Source organism: Labeo rohita, chromosome 7 (genome assembly GCF_022985175.1).
Source record: "Labeo rohita strain BAU-BD-2019 chromosome 7, IGBB_LRoh.1.0, whole genome shotgun sequence".
NCBI classification, from domain to species: Eukaryota; Metazoa; Chordata; class Actinopteri; order Cypriniformes; family Cyprinidae; genus Labeo; species Labeo rohita.
This window is the reverse complement of record NC_066875.1, coordinates 15,382,093-15,405,753: the sequence shown is the minus strand read 5'-3', so window position 1 is coordinate 15,405,753 and position 23,661 is coordinate 15,382,093. Positions and strand designations below refer to the sequence as shown.

The following is a 23,661-nucleotide window of genomic DNA, read 5'->3' as shown; positions in this document are numbered from 1 at the left end:
TTTTTTTTACTTTGCCCATTGAATACCCTCATTCATTCTTTTCTCGCATATTCTGTTATTCTATTAATAGACATTGGTAAGAGGGTACACGTGAATGTGATTTCACCAAGTACAACATGTTCCTGGATCAACATCCTTGTTGATCCTGGAACAACATTTCAATAAACCAATCAGAATTGAAGGATAACTTTTCAGGAAATGTCAGTTTTAGGCGTATGATCAGAGTTAAATTCTTCTACACCCTTATTAATCAGCTATCATTTTCCTCTGGTATTAGGAATAAATTATGGTTAGGGTTAGGTTTAGGGTAGGGATTGGGTTAAGTCTATATTTTTGGACAGTAATGTTGATCCAGGATCAACAAAAGATGTTGATCCAGGAACATGTCTTATTTGGCAAAATCACGGCGACCGCACATCCAAAGCTGAAAGCTCTATGGCTAGTAAGTTTTGGCTCATGAATATTGATTAGGAGGCGTAACTAGACAACAAATTGCCTGGAAAAGGGACACCTTTTGCCAAAGCTGTGTGCTGTGTATATTCAGACCAATTTTATGTCAGTTTCTCAACTTCCCTATGAGGGTATTTACATTTACATTATACATTTAGCAGACACTTTTATCTAAAGAAAATTACACTGCATTACATTTTATCAGTTATGCATACAGTATTCAGTTCAATGGGAACTCAACCAATGATCATATGACATAGCCATGCTGTCATGTTTGAACATCAGGAAAGTGCTTTTCCACATTTCTTCTGTTTAAAATGTTCTCCAAACTAAATGTTTAAAAAATGATATGTTCACACATTTGTTTTATAATGTATGCACTATAATGCATGGAAAACACTGAAATTGTGTGTTATGGCATTTTTGGTTTAAAATGAAATAACCTTGGCTCACACAAGTTTTGACTTTTGTTGGGGGTCAAACAAATAAATGTTCTCTATTATATAGTCAACATTTAAAGTGGGTCAAAACCTTCCATCAAAGTTGTCCTAAAACCAAAACAATACCTGTTCTTGTCTTAGGACAACTTTTTTGATCCACTTTAAATGTTGACTACTGTAGATTAGTGGTAAGAGGTGCTAATGTTAAATGTTTGCTGTTTTCGCCTGATTGTTTCCTTTTAATGATTTTTGATGAATTGTATTGAATCCAGTTGTGACCCTGGACCACAAAACTAGTCACAAGTAGCACGGGTAGGCCTTTATTTGTAGCAACAGCTAACAATACATTGCATGGGTCAAAATCAAAAAAATCATTAGGATATTCAGTAAAAATCATGTTCCATTAAGATATTTTGTAAATTTCCTGCCATAAATATATCAAAACTGATTTTTGGATTAGTAATATGCATGGCTAAGAACTTAATTTGGACGAATTTGAAAGACAATTTTCTCAATATTATATAATATAATAATTGTTTTACACCCCTCAGATTCCATACTTTCAAACAGTTGTTTCTCCAAATATTGTCCTATCCTAACAAACCATACATCACTGAAAATCTTATTTATTCAGCTTTCCTATGTATACATACAGATATTCAGATGTATACAGTAAATCTCAATTTCAAGAAACTGAAATTAACCCTTATGACTGGTTTTATGATTGAGGGTCACAGTTAGGACCCCCACCATAAAAATTGCACCCACATAATAAAAGGGTTTTAAAACTCAGCTCTCCTTTAGGCAACCAGAGAGGAAAGGGAAATGCTGACACTCTTCCTCTGAAGTTTTCTGTTCACCCAAATACACAGAGACACACCTACTAAGTTTACACTCATAATACGGACCACCGGTGATTCTTTACTTCTTTACTCACTCCGTGTGATTATTAACTTTTGCTTAAACGCTGTGTGCCAAGGTTTTCCCAAGGTTATTTATTTTTACAAACAAAAATGCTTACCAATGCCAAAATCACATAACACACACCTCCGACAGGGGTGTAGTGCGAGAAGCTGGACCTGTTGCAAGACTACGTTGTTTTGGACGTTTATTGTCTTTTCGCTTTCACCATCAAGGACAAGAGTCCCTGCAGTCTTAGAATGATGTAACAAACGCTCTTAAAATCAGTTCCGCCACCTGCGCGCTTTTATTTGGTGACAGTGCGATGAGCGCGTGATCGAGAGCGCTCAGCCATTCGCTTCTCCTCTCGGAACTCTGACGGGATGTCAGCCGCTGTTCGTAGAAACTCGTCCAAAACCGGGGACGGCATGGAGCCCAATCCGAATGGAATTCGGACGATACGCAGAGAGCTGTCGAATGAGTATACACACAATGAATGGGATAATATTATGGAGTCTTCATCCAGAGGTAGGGACGCCGGTGAGCAGCACGACCGCCGTAAGTATTTGTAATGCATTATTATGGTAATGATGAACGTATGAAGTTGACCTTAGCTTTTAAATAATATGACCATACATATTGCACTGCCTGATACTGGATACAATCTCTATTAAAACAATTTATGAATATGAAAATCATGTCAATTAAGTAAAGAGAATTCTAAATTCTCAATAATTGATTTGATTTGAGCAGATGTTGCTCTCCAAGTGCTATGGCTATGCAATGACTTAAAGCACAGAAAACAGCTTCTTGTTTTGGATCTTATGAACACTGTATTAGTTGGTAGTCATTTCATTGAACTTTTCTGTGTCCTTCACTTTCCATCCTGTTAGTCTTTTGCAAAATCCCTGAAACTAACAATGGCATTATCCTACAGGAAGTGACATCACCAAGTATATATTAGAAATGGATTTAACAGATTCTGTGATGTTTTGTGGTATTAACTGCCCTGCTAAAAAAAAAAAAAACAGCTAAAACCAGCCAACCAGCTTAGGTCATCCAGACTGGTTTTAGAGGGGTTTTGGCCACTTCCAGGCTGGGAAACCAGCTGGAACAACCAGCTAAAACCATCCTGACCAGCCTAGCCAGGCTGGAAGACCAGCTAAAACCAGCTACTTCCAGCTTAAACCTGCCTAGGCTGGTTTTAGCTGTTTTTTTTTTCAGCAGAGTGGTTTGTCTCTAAAACATACAAAAGACCAGTTTTGAAAGTTGACACCCTCATGTAAGCTACCTCTATATCCCACACTACTCAACGGCTAACAGGTCTTCATTTTCATTCTGTTAGTTTGTTGTTAAGGTAATTAAGTTGGACTTGATTACAGTATTTCTGAAAGCCTGATGTAAAATTCCTTAAAGTACAACAGAGTTATATTCATCTAGTAAAGTGTTATAAAAGTAATTACCCACATCATTGTTGGGACCAAGATTAAGGGAGTGTGCAATTTTTTTATTAATTTTTTCAGATTTTAAGACCTCGAGAGGAAGCATCAAGGGTACTTCAGGAGCTTCTGATGATAATATACCAACAGGTGAATCCTGCTCTTTACATACAATAATCACATCATAATCTCAAATAAGAATAAAATACTTTGGAGAAAAACTGTCTAGAGTTGACAGTTCTTGGTCAGTTTCTGGAACATTTTATTCACCCTCATGCCATTCCGAACCTGTATGACTTAATAGAACAGAAAAGAACATATTCTAAAGAATGTTGGGAACCAAACAGTTTTTGTTACCATAGACTTCCATTATACCGTTACTGAGGGATTTCTCAAAATATCTTCTTTTATGTTCCATAGTAGAAGTAAAGGGTGAGTAAATGACAGAATTTAATATTTCAGTGAACTATTCCTATATTAGTTGAACTCTGACCTGCTTTGGTGACACTCAAAAAAGAGTAACTTTTAGAGATCATACATTGGACTTTACAAAGCCCATTGACTGTCATTTATTAACCCTCTCTGCTAAACACAGCAGTGGAACATCACATGAGTATGGTAAAATACAAAATCAAAACTGTGGATTGAACAGTTTAGAATATTGCTCTTGAGAATGTTTTAGATTATAAATGAATACAGTAGAACTACACCTGGAATTTACAGCATTATAAAGGTTTGGTTTATTATGTGATCTTACATTAACTGACTGGCCTCTTTACATCACTGAATCACTTTCCTTACACATTTACTAGAGCTGACTGGAATATTTTCCATGTGGAAGTTGATCTGTATTGGATGCAGTGGTAGATACAATGTTAACTGTATACACTGTTTCCTTTTGCAGTTTTGGCTATGCAGCTGGCTATGGTGGAGGGGCCAGATCGACTTCCTGCTGATGAGGGCACACAGGAAGTGCTTTGCAGGAAACTTTGTGTGCTGGAAGCTGACCTCTCAGGGGTCGTAACCTTAATCTCTGTATGGTCATCTCTATTCAGACTACATAAAATATTCTAAACTTTTCTGAAACGCATTTTAGATAAATACACACCATTTAACATACTGATTTCCCTGTCTTGCAGGAACTGTCTGCTCACTTTGTATCCATCAACAGTGAAGAAAGGACTATATTTATTACTTTTAAAACCCTTGAAGAAATATGGAAGTTCAGCACATATCACAAAATGGGTCTGTTTTAAATAAATGCTGTTCTTTTTTAACTTTCCATTCATCGAAGAATCAACATTAATAATTGATCACCAGTAATTATTGATAATAATTGAGCATCAAATCAGCATTAGAATGATTTCTGAAAAATTGGTGGTGTATATTAATAGCTAAATATCTGATAAGACTTACCAAATGTGTCATTTCCACCAGGCTACTTGGGTCAGTGTATGGAAAACCTTCTCATGAACCAGGAGTTCTGGTTAATCTCCCTCGATCAACATTCAGGAATTGAGATCTCAATTAAAGAAGAGACACTAAATTTGATGTACAAAGGCTTCCTAATGCAAGAAGGTAACAAAATAGTGTTTATGAACACTGTACTTTATATGAATGAAAATTAAGCTATTTAATTTCAGAAATAGACTGCTACGTGTATGAGTGAATAAAACAATATTGTTTACTTTTTAGGGTCTTTCTTTGGATGCTGCACAGCAAATCAGATGTTTGATAGCTCTACGTCAGGTAGTGACCTTTATCTTGAGAAGGGGGATATTGCTCTGTTTGAGCCTCCATTCCTAGGATCAGGGTGGACAGTAATGTCACTTGCAGATGGGGCTAGAGGAACCAAACCAAAACCTGCTCTGGAGCCGGTCATTCCCTTTCATGAGTATGTGCCACCATCTGAATTTCATAGTAACTCATTGTTATAAAACCAACCGAGCACCCACAACTAAGAACAATGAATTTTTTTTTTTTAACTTCCCAAGGTGGTTTCTAAAGTCCTGCCCAGAGAGCGTATTAGTGGGTGGTGGAAAGGACACCAGCGACCTTCCCTTCCAGATTGGTGAGAAAATGTTACATTTTAATTTTACACTCCCAGGTTTCCATCCAAGTGGATGGCTGCTATTTGAGAACGCAGTCGTATAAGACAGTTCTGGGAGGCAATTATACAGAAATACTTTGATGACAGACTTTGCTCTGGCATTTCAGAAAGACCATAACAATATTCCAGATGCTGTGGAACGAGATCGGTCCGCTGGTTAGTCAAATCTTGCCGTTCCATAGCGCAAAGTCACACGACTTTTTTTGATGCGCATAGAGGAATTTATTCAGCAAATGCGTTTCCATCTTCCATTATTGGCATTAAGCCTTTTTTGCACAAGTCAAAAACCACCTCAAATATGAGTAATAACTTTTTTGCGAATTATTTTTATTATTATTTTTATTCGAAATTTGGCGTTTCCATCCCTTGTTTCTGATGCGATAGGCTACTTCAAAATGTGCATTAAAACAGAGTGATAACAAACACTGACAAACAAATAACATACATGCCACAAATACTACAGAATACTGAAGATGACTAAAAACATATATGTTACATTTGTCACTTTCATCTTCAGAGTCCTTCCCTGTTGAAAAAAACAGCATATGCTTGTTAGGTAGGCTTTGGTGCTGGTATGCTGCTTTTGGCTGGTCCTTTGCTGGTTTGTGCTGGTCCAGGACCAGCATAAACCAGCTAAGGACCAGCAAAAACCAGCAAAGGACTATCATAAACCAGCTTAAACCAGCATATCATCACCAAAACCTACCTAACCAGCATATGCTGTTTTTTCCAACAGGGTTAAGAATTAAGAATTTCACAAAAGCCTGTATAGCCAACAATTCAAACTGTTACAAAAAAGGAAAATTCTTAGTTTGGTCATTACTGTTTTAAAAGATGTAGAGCAAGAAGCTTTAAAATTTAAATAACTAGAAAATGTTTGAGGATAAGTGAAGAGAGAAAATAGATGTAAGCTGCACACGATCTAGTGGTTTTACGCTGACTTAACTCTTGTGGGAGTTTTAAAGGGGTCTCTGATTACAATTTCGCTTTTTTAACTTTAGTTTGGTATAATGGGCCTGTTTGATCATAAACAACATCTACTATGCTCAAAGTTCAAGCAAAGGGAGAAATTATCTTTTACAGAATTTGCTTTGTAAGGCCTACAACAAACATCTGGTAGAGACTACAATATATTTATATTTATATATATAGGATATATATATATTTATATAGGATATATATTTAAAGAAGATTACTGTAATTATTATATAACTTTTTTAAAGGAATAATTCGCCCAAAAATGAAAATTCTGTCATTAATTACACACTCTCATGTTGTTCCAAACTCGTAAACCTCCGTTCACACTACAAGCGACAAAGCGACATGATCCCATTCATTTCAATAGAGAGCTGGCGATTGTTGGCGACCAGATGGGCCGTATCCAGCCAAGTTCAGAATCCCTCAACTTTATGCAAATGAAGAGCGACTTTCAGGAGCGACAGCCAATAGGAAAGAAGACGGTAGAGCTCATGTGATCATTCTCCTCTCAGCCATAGATAAGCATACGCAATGGATATTTTTTTTTGTATGTACAGATTTAATTTAAATTTATATTATATTTAGTCTTTTGCCTCCAAAATGTTTGTATTTAGTGGCAAGAAACCTGATTCATTGTCAAGGCAACCAGTAGTGTGAACGCCCACTAGCAACCTCATCGCCAGCCCCTGGCAACATGCAGCGACATACCTTTGTTCATCTTCAGAAAACAAATGAACATATTTTTGATGAAATCCAAGCGCTCTCTGACCTTGCATAGACGGCAACACAACTGACATGCTCAAGGCCCAGAAAGGTAGTAAGGACATCGTTAAAATAGTCCATGTGACATCAGTGGTTCAACCACAATATTATAAAGCTAAGAGAATAATTTCCGTGTGCAAAGAAAACAAAAATAATGACTTTATTCAAAAAATGATGCAAGAGACGGCGTTTTGACACAGAACGTCGGTCTCTCTTAGTTCATCCACTGTATATTCTGGTTAAAATAAGTAATGCTGGGCAAAAAATTGCAAGTCATCCTCTCCTGTCGAATTATTCAGACATGTTTATGAAGACAGTTTTATATACAGCATGCGTCTTCTTCTGCTTGTAAACAAGGCGCAGCGCATCTGGGTTCTGGGTCAGAATACCAGCTCCTGCGTCATGAAGCACCACATGCATAAGTCGTGATACTCTCGTGAATGCACGCCGAAGACTGACACGGAAGAGAATAAATTGTTAAATAAAGTTGTTTTTGTTTTCTTTGTCACAAAAAATATTTGTATTTAAAAAATATATTATGGTTTTACCATTTTTGAGGTTAAAACACAATTTTAATTATGTCCTTGACTACCTTTCTTTATATATATATATATATATATATATATATATATATATATGTAACTGTGCATCATTACCATCATCACAATTTAACTTTACCACAATTGTAACAACATCTTTCACAGCTGTAGGGGTCTGTGAGGCCACAGAGGAGTATGATGCGGACGGGCCAGATGAACTGAGTTTCCAGGCTGGTGAACGCATTATCATCCTGGGCGTGCTGGTGGCCTTTTTTGATTGGTTTATGGGAAGACTGGAGAGAACTGGGGATGTTGGACTTGTCAAAACCAACTTGGTCAAAACAACCGGTTCATTTTGTGAGTAAGTGCTTGTGTAATAGTACTTCTGTTGTGTGGTTTGTCTCAAATGTCTGTTTTTACATTTTTACTCACAATAACTTTACCCTGTGCTTACATCACAGATCATCTGACATATTCTTGAAAGATGAGGACAGACAAATTGTAACCTTGGACCAGGAGAAAATCAAAGAGGACACTATTGCTTTATTGAAGAAAATATGCCAGTCTGATGTTGGCACAAACTACAAACTTGGTAAGGTTCACAGGGATTTGCATCTTAACATTTTAGCATTTATAAATTAAGTTTTATTTGCTTTTACAACAGTGTCTGTGCTATGAACAGCATTTGTCTAAGAAAAAACTGCTAACAACTTTATTTACAAAAAAGAGGTTTTTCTAACAGACCACAGAGGTTGAATTACAGGCACAAAGCAACTACGACAACACAAAAAATGTCAACTAAAGTCTTGTATATATCCTGGTCGTAAGCTTTTCTATTGTGTAGTGTAAACACAGCTAAGAACCTAAACCATCATTACTGCTCCACCTTTGGGAAACTAAACTCAAGATTAGGAAACTAATTTGTCACTGCAAGAACTAGTGACCTATACAAGAAATGCTAGAACAGGTAACCAGCACAATCAGGATTCAATGTAATTTGCACAGGAATATTCTTGGCATGGTGGACATATTAAAAAACTCAAAAATCAGTAGAGCTGCTCATCCAGGGAAGAACTCGTGGTGCTCTGAGACCAGCAATCACATTGCAGGCAGTGCTAGAGTTTTCCCTAATGCAAAGAGAGATGTGTGGTCATGATTCTGTTATTTTAGTTTAAGATTCAACCACTCTGATCAAAATGAACCATTACCAAACCTAAATGCTACTGTGTATGATTCCGTAATGTTGTTAAGTTAACTTTAAACTGACCTGTCCTGAGAAAGTGATTTGGACACATCACAGACAAAAGATGGCGCTGATGTTACATGCTTGTCCACCTCTGTAAGACGCAGATACAATTTGATGTTAAAACATCCATAGCATGCTCATTCATAATTTCAGAAATTTATCTTTGGGGTCTGTTAGAATACATTTACATGCTCTTTTTTAGCCTTTTCTTTAAAGCCTCTCCCTTCCAAAATGCCCAGACTACATTGACTGGCCAGCTGGCCCAGTCTGTCATAATTGATCAACTACTTAGAGCATGTGTCAGAACTGTAACAACCCTTACCACATTTTAAACATCATACCAAAGCTTTTAGTACAACTGCAAGTTTGAGAAATTTTGAAAACAATTATTCATTTCTATTTAATTTTTAACACAGTTCTGTTGCTAGAGGTAAAAAATGACTATTATTAAATAAGGATACAGATCTGAGTTTTACCTTCATCCCAGTCCTCATCACACACAGGAGCCGTCCAGGTGCTTACTGGGATTTGAAACTTGCTATCAGTCTTGTCACTGGCCACTGCCAATGAACATTGCAAATGAATCAGGTTCATTATGAATGAAGTGTGTCTGCATTATTATCTAACATGATGAAGGTTAAAGGGTTAAACAGAGCTTACCGGAGGTGTCATTAACAGAGCATCGGTCAACACAGGTTGAGATGTGTTGGGACAGCTCATGTTTTCTCATCAAGTGGCGTGCATTGAATGGACAAGTCCATAATTCACCGACTAATTCAGGATGATTCTACAAAAGACAATCTTCCAGTGAATATAACACATGCTGGCTTTCTCCTATTATTTAAACTCTGCCTGTCCCTTTCTTACAATCAACTGCAAGCTAACATTTAGATCTGCCTCCGTCCCTTTCGCAAACAGCTTGACTGACAGGCGATCTGACCATCATAATGCCAAATCCGCAGAGCCACAAAACAGTATTTGTTGTTTGACTTTCTTAAAAGCTGAGACTTTGTTTCATACCAGAAATAACCTGCTCTGTCTTGTCTGTTGTTCCACAATGTATTTTTCACTGCATGAGAACATGATGTGTAGTGTGAGAATGGCATTGTTTGTCGGAATCAGCAACAGTAACTAAGGAAGGCGGGTTTTTGCGAACGGGTCAATTAACACCCGACTGACAGAACATCGGCTTCCACTGAACCATAAGAATGTTAAATATTCAACAAATGTTTAAGCCTAGACTTCAGTTCTGTTTCATGATAGGAGTTCATTGTAGGTGCTTTGCTGTTGCTCATTGCATTCTGGTGTGGGAGACCAACACCATTAGGTTTAATTTACAAATGATATTTATTAAAATGTAAATATAAAACAGCTCTTGAATCACTGAAATGCTTGTAAGGCAGCTGTCAAATTACAGATTCTCCTATTCTTTTTTTAATTCAAGTGGAGCATTTACAGTCCATTTTGTAGGCCTACATCTTATTTACACATTTTTTAAAAACTTTAAATAATTTTAAGTAATCTTGTGGCCCCATTGGGGGTTCACTGGTTGAGAAGAGCTCATAACCAGAACATTGTCACTGGCTCTACTATAATAATTTGTTGTGGAAGCTTCTGCAAACGCACCTTCCTGCATTTGATGAGATGGTATGGGAACCGGCAGGCCCGGATCAGATGATGTGGGTCATAGGGGCACAACAGCAGTTTGTCAGGGTTGCAGAAATCTGTAAAATCCGTAATAATGAAAGCAACTGTAAAGTAATGCAAACCGATGATGTCTCAGTAGGTGCGGGTGTTATTAAAGCTCCATCCGGCCCATGTGCACTTCTACCTTGAGCTTCTTCCCATCGTGGAGCTGTAACAACGGGCTTTGAGTCGCTGCTTTTCTTCGGCATTTCACTTACACACTGTCCAGCGGTTTTAAATACTAAAACAGAAAGTCGTTATCACTAAAACAGTCGTCTACAAATCGCGGTGCTCATCAAAACAAAACTCAACAGAGACATAATAGCTAACGTACTAAAAATTGTGCGTGGTTTATTTACTGTTTTTGTGGTTCATGTTTGCATATAAAGTACACACAGACAGCACAGTGCCACAACATTTTTGAACTTACAGGGATGGGTCGTTATTGTTTTTTTCTGCCGTGTAATCAATAACCCTTCTAGTAGCGCCTGACGTGATTTACACTAGTCAGCCACTTGAGGCGCTAAAGCGCAACGAAATGAACGAACATGACAGAAAACAGACTTGATTTGTATTTACATTTATTTCTTAATTTGTTTTCTTTAACAAACGTTTGTTTTACATACCACAGATCTGGCAAAAGAAATTCCAGGATCAGTTCAAAGTAAGTAATCTATCTATCTGTCTGTCTGTCTATCTATCTATCTGCCTGTCTGTTTATTGTTTATTTGTTCATTCATTCGGAGCAAATAAAACTACATTCATTTTGGTTATTAGAATGGTGTAGTAGAAATTAAAATGTGTAAATGATCATTTTTATCATTTTTAGTCATATTTAAATGACTAATGTATGGATTGATGCTTATAGATTCATGGAAAAATGTAGTAAAACCATGGTTAATTCCGTGGTTACTATGGTTTTATTACAAAAACTATAGTTAAATCAAAGTTCTTGTAGTAAAACCATATAGTTAAGTTTGTAGCATAATGGTTTTACTGTAAATTCTATGGTAAAACCATGGTTAATTTTGTGGTTGCTATGGTTTTACTACAAAAACAATAGTTAAACCATGGCTCTTGTTGTAAAACCATGGTTAATTTTGCAGTTACCATGGTTTTACTCTAAATGTTATAGTAAAACCATGGTTGATTTTCGTAAGGGTTAAAATAATTAAAATAATGATCCGTTTATTTTATTCTTTGTCTATAGCCACGACTCATCAGACAGAATTAGACAATCTAAAACAGAAAGCCAAACACATTTTGAGTGAAGTAGGTGAGTCTCAAAGAAATGATGTTTCATCAGTCAGCATCAAGCAACAGATGAAGAAAGAAGATGATGATACGCGGGCGTCCCGGAAAACCCCACGTTTTTCTGTCTGCTCAGAGAAGGACAGCACCAGTCCGGATGAACATCATTCTCTCCTCTCATTCTTGAGCAGCCGTGATCACCAGCCAGAGTTCCTGCTCTTGTACAGCGCTTACCCAGAATTCCTTATCTCACATTTTGAGGGTCACTCTGATGAGGAGGAGATAGTGGCGTATTTAGGCGCAGCCCGAGAACTGGCGCGAAAGAAGCGTGTTTTGTGGGCGCAGAGCCGAATCTGTTTTCTTCTTGGACAGCTTTGTGCAGGGAGGTCAAAGTTCTCTCAAGCTCGGGTTTATTATGAGGAAGCCTTGAATGTACCCAGGGATTGTTTTACGGACATGTTTCTGCTCTCTGCCATTTACTCCAACCTGGCACTCATCTACCTAACACAGAAGAACCCTGAAAAATTCTTCAGCTTTTCAGAACGCTTCTCTGCTTTGTTGATGGCTGTCCCTGATTGTTTGTTTGGCTGTGAGGACCCTGAGGTATTAAAATATGTACTGAAAAAGGCCATCCTGGCCAAGAATCAGCCTGCCGAGGCCCGAGCCTGCTTCCTTCTGGCAAAGCTCCACCTGAAGCTTAAAGACGGCACGAGCGCAATCCCGTTCATTGAAAGACTTTTGATCATTGCTGATGAAGTTCCTGAGGCATGTGATGAGACATTGAGCCATGTTTTCCTGGTGTTAGCAAGACTCTACAGTGACCAGAGACTGCCACACTTGACTGAAAGCTGTGCAAAGCGAGCATCACTTCAGGTCAGTGCTACACCTTGATAGTAGTTTGAGAAAGCACTTATATTAGATAAATTATATAAAAAATATATTAAATAAAAAATAAAGTAAATCTAATTACAATAAAAAGGTTAATTGTTATATAATTATATTTTATTTAATAATTTATAATTTAATTAAAAATGAAAAGATTTATTAAAACTCTAAAAAAGAAAATGATTTGTCCATTTATCCATTCTCTTTCACAGGCAGCGGCACATATTTTTTAAAAATTAAATAAAATAAAAAAATAACATGATACAAATAACATATTTTGGTTGATTACACAGAATAAATTCAAAAGTTAATAAAATTATTAATTTATTTGATGACGTAAATTTTAATATAATTTAAAAATACACTACCAGTCAAAAGTTTTAATTTCTTTTTAAGAATTCTCATCTGCTCACCAAGCCTGCATTTATTAAAATACAGCAAAAGCAGTAATATTGTGAAATATTTTACTATTTAAAATGAGTGCTTACTATTTGAATATATTTTAAAATGTAATTTATTCCTGTGATTAAAGCTAAATTTTCAGCATCATTACTCCAGTCCTCAGTGTGTCACATGATCCTTCAGAAATCATTCTAAGATGCTGATTTGCTGTTCAAGAAACTTTGTTTTAGTATTATTATCAATATTTAAAATAGTTGAGTGCATTTTTTTCAAGATCCAAAGATCAGCATTTATCTGAAATAAAATATTTTGTGACATTATACATTATACCATTCAAAAACGTGGAGTCAGTATATAGAGAGAGAGAGAGAGAGAGAGAGAGAGAGAGAGAGAAATTAATACTTTTATTTAGCAAGGTTGCTTTAAATTGTTTAAAAGTGATGATAAAGACATTTATGTTACAAAAGATTTGCAGTTTTTCTTTCTAACTTTCTATTCATCAAAGAAACCTGAAAAATTCTACTCAGCTGTTTTCAACATAAATGTTTTTTGAGCAGCAGATCTGAATATTAGAATGATTTGAAGGATCATGTGACTGGAGTAATGTTGCTAAAAATTCAGCTTTGAAATTTTGAAATTTATAATATATATTTAACTAGAAAACAGTTATTTTAAACAGTAAAAATATTTCAAAATGTTACTGTTTTTGCTGTACTCAGGATCAAATAAATGCAGGCCTGGTGAGCAGAAGAGACTTCTTTAAAAAACATTACAAAAATTTTACTGTTCAGAAACTTTAACTGGTAGTGTAAATATTTAATATTAATCAAATTATGATTTATGATTTATGCATCTTCCATTCTCTTTCACAGGTAGGAGCCACTGTGTCACACTGTCTTTGTAGTGTCTCGCTATTGTTGGAAAATGCATCAGAGCTTTATGGAGTAGCCATCCCAACACAAGTGGCTCCATACCTGACCCGTGCCGCTGCTTTAGTGCCCTCCAGGGAGGAGCCTGTCCTTGTTCATGTCCACGCTCTGTGTTTGTCCTGGCTCTTCCATAGACACAGCATGCCTGACAGAGCTGTTCGCTACATGTCCGCTGTCCTCGACCACAGTGGTATGTCCAGCATTGGCAATTCAGACGCTACTGCAGCTCTCCTATGGCTGGCATGGCTGTACATCTGCAACCAGCAACCCGGCACAGCTCTGAAAGTGCTAGACGCTGTGCTGTCATCGCTCCCCGAGCACTGCACTACTCAGCTGGAAGGAGTAGTTTACAACATGCGGGCCATTTCATACAGACGTTCAGCGGACATCCGACAGGCCGCTGAGAGTTACCGGGCTGCAATTGAGATATGCGAGGAGTTTGAGGATAGACATAACTGGGCCGTAGCGCTGGCCAACTTTGGATTCATGTGTTTGCAAATCAAAGCAAAGAGATTGGCAGAGGAATATCTCACTCAGTCAGTGGAGCTGTTCTCGGAGCTTGAAGATGAAGGGCATGAACACAGTTTTATTTTAGTGCTTCTTGAGTTGGGGAAACACTTTGTTTCCCAGGGAAACCATGAGAATGGGAAGATCTACTACGAATGGGCCCTGCTGATTGCTATGTTTATCAGTCACATTGATAGTAAGTGCTTGATCTAAGAAATTCTATAGTGATTGTATGTCAACATAAAAACCCAAATGACTAATAGTCTCAGGTGTCCCCAGAATGTGTCTGTGAAGTTTCAGCTCAGAATACCACACAGATCTTTTATTATATTTTGAAAATTCCTACTGAGTGGAACCAGAAACATGCTGTTTTTGTGCATGTCTCCTTAAATGCAAACAAGCTGCTGCTCCCCGCCCTCTTTTCCAGAATAGGACTCTTACAGGTGGTATCTCAAGGTGCATTCACACCATATCAGAATTCCCGTAATTACGAGATTCCAACTTGTAACGTTCACGTCCTCGTAGAACTCGTAATTACAACTTTTGAACTGAGAGTCTTCTGAGAGCTACGACTTGTACCACATGACCGCTGTACCACCTGACCAACGTAGGTTCTGTTTAGGCGTTGATACTGTTGCCACTTGGCCATTAGAACTGGTACACCGTTGTTGCTTGCGAGAACAAAATGGCGGCATCGTGGGTTGAAACTTGCAGATTAAGGAGCGGAAATATTATAATAAGATCCCCTTTCTTCGTCACGGGGGGAGGGAAATCTAAGTGGCTCGTTTTTTCACATGCTTGCAGAGAAAGGCTTACCAAAATAAAGTTATTAGATTGTCCTTTTTTACGTTTTCTGTGTTGGTCGATGCACCGGGGACCCTTTTATAGCACTTAAACATGGAAAGTCTAATTTTCATGATATGTCCCGTTTAAGGCTTTTATTTACATACAAGCATTGATCAACACACATACATAGAACTAATCAATTATGGTAAATGGAAAGCCAACCATATTTGAGGTGCAAACTTCATTTGTCCTAGCATTTAGCTCAAACATGCTTTCGTTTGAACAAACTTCACTGTGTTGATCCATGTAATGACATGAGAGTGAGTAAATGATGACAGAATTTTTATTTTTTGGGTCAACTATCCTTTAATACTTGATCCTAGTGTTGTTCATGTCTGTGGACAGTATTCTGAATAAGAAATGTATTCATAAACTTAACTGGCTGCATTCTAGTATGTCTACATCCAGTCAGTTCCCTATGGATAAAATCAGTTCCCATCACTTTTAGTATTGTATATTTTTGTTAATGTCAACAGACTTACCTCAGAAATACTTTCTTTGTGTAACAACAGGCCAGCTGCAAGCCACACGTCACCTGTGTCAGCTATACGAAGAAGTATGTCCAGATGAAGCCCAGTGTATCATCTACAATGAGCACCAGCTGAACCTTCTTCAACAGACTGGAGACAAGAGCTTAGAGGGAGAAATACTGGAGAAGATCAGCCAGCTGTACCTGAACCTGGCTACTGAGAAGTGAGACCTACTCATTATTAGGTTTATGGGAGATGTTCTGAATATATATATATATATATATATATACACTGCAATACGAGAAATAGTTCATCCAAAAATTACATTTTCATTTATTCACCCTACGTCACTCCATTGTGGAATGTTATTTTGTTGGCTTTCTTTCTTCTGTGAAACAAAAATGAAATTTTTTGAGAAATGTCTCAGCGTTGTTTGTTTTTATTTTCATCACAATTTTAGTTAGTGATCACTGGTGGTCACCAACATTCTTCAAAATATCTTCTTTTGTGATAAACGAAAGTCATATAGGTTTGGAATGACGTTAGGATGAGCAAATTATGGCATATTAATTTTTGGGTGAATTATCTCTTTAATTCGATAAATATAATAAAGTTCTCAAGTGTCCAGGAAAGACAAAGAGGTTTAGCCCAAAGTTGTTGTAATAATAATGAGTCGCCAGTAGTAAGACATCACAAATTATTAAGTTCGTCATGTTGTCTCACAGAGCCAGTAGAGCTGCTTTAGAGTACACCAAGCAGAGCTTGGGCATCTTCATCGACTTGGGCAAAAAACGCAAGGAGGCTCATGCCTGGTTAAAGGCAGGAAAGATTTACCACATCCTCCAACAGACAGAGCTAGTGGACCTCTATGTGCAGGTGAAAACCTTCTTCATTCAGCAGTCCTTCCCTGCATTTTTTAGAGTTACTGTTACTGGAAACATAATTTCAATCTCTAAATCAAATTTAAATATGATAATGTGAATTTTGTATACACCTAATATGTCTCAATGCATTGACTGGCAGTTAAATTTATGCTAAGTTCTGTTATGAAACTTTAGATGCTGCATGCTGATGGGTCCTTAATTCAAACTGATGATAATCACAGTGTTAAAGTGCCCCTATTATGGATTTTTGAAAATTACCTTTCATGCCATGTGTAACACAGCTCTAAGTGAATGAAAATACAAAGTTTCGTGTTCAGCGGAGCAAACATCAGTTGGTTTTACTGTATGTGTGTCGCATATAGACTGCTTTCTGCCGCCTGCAAATAGACTATTTTGAGGATACAACTGATTGTCATTCATTTGCCGCTCTGATGGCACTCAGAGGACTTCCACTTCCAAGGAAAATCATCAACATTATTATCTCTGACATGTGTTTTATTGAAATAAATACATTGTAATCGTCTAAAACGCATACTTTACTTCCTGAACAAGTGCAGACTCGAATCCGTGTTGCTTTCATAATCATGCAAACCGTACCACAGTTCGAGTGCAACCACCACCTTCAGGTAGTCTCAGGTTCTGTACCCCGGTGCACACCGCGTTCACATGACAGCTTTCACACTAGCCAAACGTACTGAACTCTGACGTCAAACGAACCTGGGTGCGCACTAAACATGCTAATGTAAAAGTGCCCTTAGGGTAGGTCGAAATTTTCCCATCTCATTTTCTCCTCCAACTTCAAAATTGTCCTACATCGCTGCAGAAGTACCAGCCCAGTGTTTACAAAGTGAACAATGTAGAACGGTTTTAAATTTGGAGGAGAAAATGGGATAGGAGTTTTTCAACATAGTCTAACTGTCTAACAGAGTACACATGTGCATCGCAGAGCTAGACAAGATGAGCATTTGTGGTTAAAAAGTGTATAAAAATGTATTTTTAAGAATTAATTAATTACGAAAATGACAGATCATTTTGCTAGAAAAGACCCTTATTCCTCAGCTGGGGTCGTTTAGAGCCCTTTGAAACTGCATTGAAACTGCATTTTTAACCTTCAATTCGTTGAGCACCATTGAGGTCCACTATATAGCGAAAAATCCTAGAACGTTTTCCTCAAAAAACTTAATTTCTTTGCGGCTGAAGAAAGACATGAATGAGGGTGAGTAAATTATCAGGAAATTTTTATTCTAAAAGTGGAATAATCCTTTAAAAATTATTGCTCTCGTCGGCACCAATAGCCTCGTGGTTAGCGCGCTGACGTGGTGCGTTGCGCTGTAGGCGTCCCGATCCCGCCCCCTTCTCTCTCTCCTGCTTCACTTCCTGTCCACCTACACTGTCCTATCTAATAAAAAGGCATGAACGCCAAAAAAAATCTAAAAAAAAAATATTGTTGCTCTCATGTACTCTGTAGCATGCAAAATACGTATGTAGTTGTGTGTGTTGTGTTCCCTCCACTCAGCTTGTAGGGCTCCAGATAACTGGCTAACAGCAATATCTGTGTGCTCGCAATTGTCTACAAATGTGTCGATAAATAGCGAATGTTTATCATTGTTATTACTTGGAGTTATGATGAAGAATAGACCAATATGTTGGTGTACAAACTGCAGTGCTTTGTCAGTGCATTTCTGAGTTAGGCTAACGCATATACCATGGCTGTTTGGGTGTTTAATGCTAATGGGCATTCCGTTTTTGACATGCGCTGCATGCAGTAGACCAATCACAACAGACTGGGTCGGACTAATCACAGCAGATTACTGTAATGTAAAGGAGGGGTTTGGAAAAAATGTATCATTGAGCGCTTCGTTTGGGAGTTGTTGAGCAAATAAGGTAAAAATAAATGCATATTATAAGACAATGAAAGTGTTTTTTGACCTTGCATGCATGTCAACCTGTTGTTGGAGACTCCCAAAACCAAAATATGAACCTTTCATAATCCATAATAGGGGCACTTTAAACTACGTGACACAAGCTGATTGGTTCATGTTGCATATGCAGCCAATAAGCTTGCTGCTTCACACTTAAATGGCTGGTTAGCATTCACTAGAGCAATTTGTAGTTCCTCTGAAACCCTTCACCTTCCCTAGCTCCACCTGTATAGATCTGCTACGGATTATTATATATGCTATTTGTGCAGCAGCAGTATGTATTTACAGCACCATATTAATGTATGTAATGGCAGTAGCACTTTCCTGTACTTGCTTTGCACCAGCAATTCAGCAGCGTGGCAGATCTATTAGGCCAAAACCAATACATTAACGTTGTCATATCCATTACCCTGCTAAAATATTCTGATTGTTGTCATGATATAAATAAATGTATTGTGTTAGGAGTATACTAATGGTGATAGAAAAATATACATAATATAATGGTGAGAACACACTACCAACTCCTTCAGTGCCTTTTAGAAGCATCCAGTGTGTGCGTGTTTGTGTTTGTGGTTAAGTACTAGGGACTTGTAGGAAAAAAGGCAATTTGACAGCATGCCGTTACATTTCAAATAAGATGTTGCTGGACATTTGCTTTACCTTTTCTTTAGAGGTGAATTATAGGCCTGTTCTGTATGTAACAGGTAGCCCAAGACATGGCTTTGAGCACAGGAGACACACTCTTCACCCTGGAGATGTTGGAGGCAGCTGGAGATGTGTTCTTCAACAGTTCACAGGACAGGGAGAAAGCCATCTGCTTTTACAGGGTATATCAGGCATATGTTGTTGACGAAGAAGGAAGTCTTTCCACAATGTGTTGTCAGGTCCCTGTTTCCTTTTTTAGTATTTTTCATTAGAAAACATTAATCACAATCATAATCCTTCCGTTTGTTTGTATGTGTGCTGTGAATGTGTGTTCATAAGGACCGAGCCCTTCCCATCGCGGTGAAGACGAGCAGTGTGCGCTCTCAGCTCAGGCTGTGTAATAAGCTTTCAGAGCTTCTGCTGCAGCTGGGACAGTGTTCAGAGGCCATTGAGTTCACTCAAACAGCATTAGACATTAGCATAAGTCTGGGTAGGTTAACACATGTGCGCAAACTCAAGCTCACTTAAACCCTGTTATGTAGAACTGTGACTTGTTTTTTCTATATCCAAGTTATTCATTATATTATACTGATTTATAATCTTTCACAGATTGTGGCTTTCTGCCAGATATCTGTTTTGAGAATGAAGCACACATGGTAAACTCATGTTCGTGACAGTACACAGCCAAAAACCTTTAAAGGCAGATAACAGTCTTTCCCTTTATGTGTGTATTTTCTTACAGCTGACAGTTTAAATGAGCGGGTGGCATTTCATCGACTCGCAACTTTGTACCATTGTCTGGGTCAGTTTGAAATGGCAGAGCACCACTTTCTGAAAGCCCTGTCCCTGTGCCCCTCACCCCTGCGCTATGATGAGGAAGCCCTGTACTATGTCAGGGTTTACAAAACACTTGGAGACATTATCTTCTATGATGTAAAGGTAAGCCAGTGGATGTGTGCCATTGGTTTTGCCAATGTCAGGCTGGTGAGAATGATAAAACAAGCAATATAAAACTCCATTATAGTGGGACGAATAGCTTGTTTACAGTTGTCACTATATATGAAGTTGAGACAGATGTAAGTATTTTAAAATAAAAAATATATATATTACTTTTAACTCCAGATTTGTACTTCTAAATGAACCAGAAGATGGCAGTCTAAGTACATACTCAGTAAATATTTATTCATACCTCTTTCACAGTCACATCCCAAGTAGAAAATATATGATAATAATAAATTATAAGTTGATTGTTTTACTAACATTTGGTGTTTGAGGAGTTTTAATTTTGGACCCTGGCAAAGATGCTAAGGGTGTTTTATACACAGCTGCTGAATGCAGTGCAGAAGCTATGGTATCCATTAGGGGTATGGTATTGATGATAATTATGATAATTAAAAAATGAAATATTGTTGTCGTGTTAATTAGGGGTGTCATAATATACTGGTATTGTTGATAACCATGATATTTGATGAAAAGCTCACAGCGCTAAACTCAATAGTGCCAAATACTTTTTTTCTTAATAAAACAATAAGACTAATATTTTAACACTTACAGACAGTTTCACAGACAGGGCTTAGCCTAAGCCATGATTAGGTCATAGGTTAATTAAGACATTTTTATAAAAATTAAAAACATTACTGGTGTGCATCTTGAGAGAAAACAAAAGCCCTAATAAATTTTAAAATCAGTCAGTGCAAGTTTCTTTCAGTTCAGACAGCTCAGACTTACAATTTAGTCTAGGACTATGCTTAAGCCTTGTCTGTAAAACCGGGGTTAGAAGTAATATTTGAATCTCTTAATAGAACAATAGGACTAATATTTTAATCCCTTAATGGAACAATAGGAGTAATATTTTAATCCCTTAATGGAACAATAGGAGTAATATTTTAATCTTTTAATAGAACAATAGGATTAATATTTTAATCTCTTAATAGAACAATAGGATTAGTATTTTAATCTCTTAATAGAACAATAGGATTAATATTTTAATCTCATAATGGAACAATAGGATTAATATTTTAATCCCTTAATGGAACAATAGGAGTAATATTTTAATCTCTTAAAAGAACAATAGGATTAATATTTTAATCTCTTAATAGAACAATAGGATTAATATTTTAATCTCTTAATAGAACAATAGGATTAATATTTTAATCTCTTAAAAGAACAATAGGATTAATATTTTAATCTCTTAATAGAACAATAGGATTAATATTTTAATCTCTTAATAGAACAATAGGATTAATATTTTAATCTCATAATGGAACAATAGGATTAATATTTTAATCCCTTAATGGAACAATAGGAGTAATATTTTAATCTCTTAAAAGAACAACAGGACTAATATTTTAATCCCATAATGGAACAATGGGATTAATATTTTTATCTCTTAATGGAGTAATATCACTAATATTTTAATCTCTTAATAGAACAATAGGATTAATATTTTAATCTCTTAATAGAACAATATGACTAATATTTTAATCTCATAATGGAACAATAGGATTAAAATTTTAATCCCTTAATTGAGAAATATCACTAATGTTTTATCTCTTAATGGAACAATAGGACTAATACTTTAAATTCCATAATGGAACAATAGGATTAATATTTTAATTTCTTAATAGAGCAATAGGACTTATTATTTTAATCTCAGAACAATAGGATTAATATTTTAATCTCATAATGGAACAACATGATTAATACTTTAATCCCATAATGGAACAATAGGATTAATATTTTAGTCTCATAATAGAACAATAGGAGTAATATTTTAATTTCTTAATAAAGCAATAGGACTAATTATTTTAATCTCATAATAGAACAATATGACTAATATTATAATCTCATAGTGGAACAATGGGAGTAATATTTTTATCTCATAATTGAGCAAAAAGACTAATATTTTAATCTCATAATAGAACAATGGGACTAATATTTTAATCTCTTAATAGAACTAATATTTTAATCGCTTAAAAACTATAGCAACTAAAATTATAATCTCTTAATAGGACAACAGTAGTAATATTATAATCTCAACTAATCTTCTCTTCCTCTATATCCCAGGACCCATTTGATGCTGCTGGCTATTACCACCTGGCCTTGGCTGCTGCTATGGATCTGGGCAACAAGAGGTCTCAGCTGGAGCTGTGTACTCAGTTGGCCACCATCTACCACAACTTTCTCATGGACCGTGAACTCTCGCTGTTCTTCTACCAGCGAGCACGAGCTTTCGCTAATGATCTCCATATTCGTCGTATCAACCTGGCACCAGACTACAGCTTTAGGACCACAGCCCAGTACAAAAACACAATAACTGGGGCAACAAGATAGAACTGGACCCTAACTGGAATTGAAACATCAACTGCATGCTTTTGATTTGACTTCTGTGTGAATTTCCCGTGTTTGCTTTTTGTTTGCCAGATGTTATGTGTGTTCGTTGATTTACGGAATGTCTGACTCATGAGACATGTTGATTGGTCCAGCAAGTGTTTACTGGAGTGTAAGCAATACAACTTTCAGGCACTGTCCACTTGGCTCAATATCCCATGTTGAAAGTAACTGATAAAAATTTTCTTTCTTTCTTTCTTTCTTTCTTAAGGGAAATAATTGTCTAAAACTGTAAATTTGTTGTGTTTGGTTTCCATTCTGTAAAGTCTTATTACCTTTGGTTGACACGTGCAAATGATGTCACTGACACATTTTTACCTCAACAAGGGCTTTTCTGTTCATACTAAGTGCAGAGAATGACAGGAGTTATAGTATTACATAAACATGTTCATACCTGGTGAAATACATGACTTACTCCAAACCCTCCCAGTTCAGTGAAAACAAACACATTGGCACTGTAGGGTCGAATGCCTTGGCGGCATTCAGATCGATGTGCTAAAAAGAGACCATGTCTCCCTGGTCACCAATAAAAGGTGGATTTAGTATTTAATTACTTGCAATATAAAATAGCAAGGTAATTTATAACAACACAAACCTTGAGTACTAGTGAGCCCTTGTTGTACTCTTGTTTTTCATCCTAAAAATAGATCTGTTGGTCTCCAAGCAGTTCATTATAACTCAGTCCAGATTAAATATGGGTCAATCAGCGAACCTAGTGCACTGGTGTAAGTTGGAAAAAAAAGATGACAATTGAATTTATGAAAGAATAGTTATTGTGTGTCAGATCTGTACAGTTCCTTGTGAAAAGAAGTACACTTTAGCATACTTACAATGCGAACTGAATGTAATGGTTTTGGACACTTAGCTGGATGTTAACTGCAATTAAATTAAATGTATTATCATTTTAATTTATATTAAATGCATCTGGTTGAACTTAAGAGTGTTTTGACCCACTTAAGTACATATTTCTAAGTAATTTC

The 23,661-nt window shown here is 36.7% G+C and overlaps 2 protein-coding genes across 3 annotated transcripts; one reads left to right on the top strand and one right to left on the bottom strand.

Annotated features, from left to right (window-relative positions):
* The first annotated feature begins 1,794 nt into the window (after positions 1–1,794).
* Positions 1,795–23,619, top strand: LOC127168539 (SH3 domain and tetratricopeptide repeat-containing protein 1). Its single transcript, XM_051115484.1, has 18 exons — positions 1,795–2,348; positions 3,314–3,379; positions 4,134–4,264; positions 4,369–4,474; positions 4,667–4,807; positions 4,925–5,123; positions 5,224–5,300; positions 7,784–7,979; positions 8,080–8,210; positions 11,182–11,214; positions 11,761–12,674; positions 13,961–14,720; positions 15,883–16,063; positions 16,566–16,716; positions 19,351–19,473; positions 19,631–19,781; positions 20,034–20,230; positions 22,358–23,619. The coding sequence occupies exons 1-18, from the start codon at positions 2,174–2,176 to the stop codon at positions 22,622–22,624; spliced, it is 3,999 nt and encodes a 1,332-aa protein (XP_050971441.1). The 5' UTR covers positions 1,795–2,173; the 3' UTR covers positions 22,625–23,619.
* LOC127168540 (gametocyte-specific factor 1) lies at positions 8,142–11,169 on the bottom strand. 2 transcript variants are annotated; one of them, XM_051115485.1, is made up of 7 exons: positions 10,981–11,169; positions 10,696–10,791; positions 10,491–10,588; positions 9,525–9,651; positions 9,341–9,424; positions 8,886–8,955; positions 8,142–8,745 (listed from the first exon to the last, which is right to left on the bottom strand). In XM_051115485.1, the coding sequence occupies exons 2-7, from the start codon at positions 10,757–10,759 to the stop codon at positions 8,658–8,660; spliced, it is 531 nt and encodes a 176-aa protein (XP_050971442.1). In that variant the 5' UTR covers positions 10,760–10,791; positions 10,981–11,169; the 3' UTR covers positions 8,142–8,657. The 2 variants fall into 2 exon arrangements, with proteins under 2 accessions (XP_050971442.1, XP_050971443.1); XM_051115486.1 differs by lacking the exon at positions 10,981–11,169 and having other exon boundaries at positions 10,696–10,810.
* Positions 23,620–23,661: the final 42 nt, after the last annotated feature.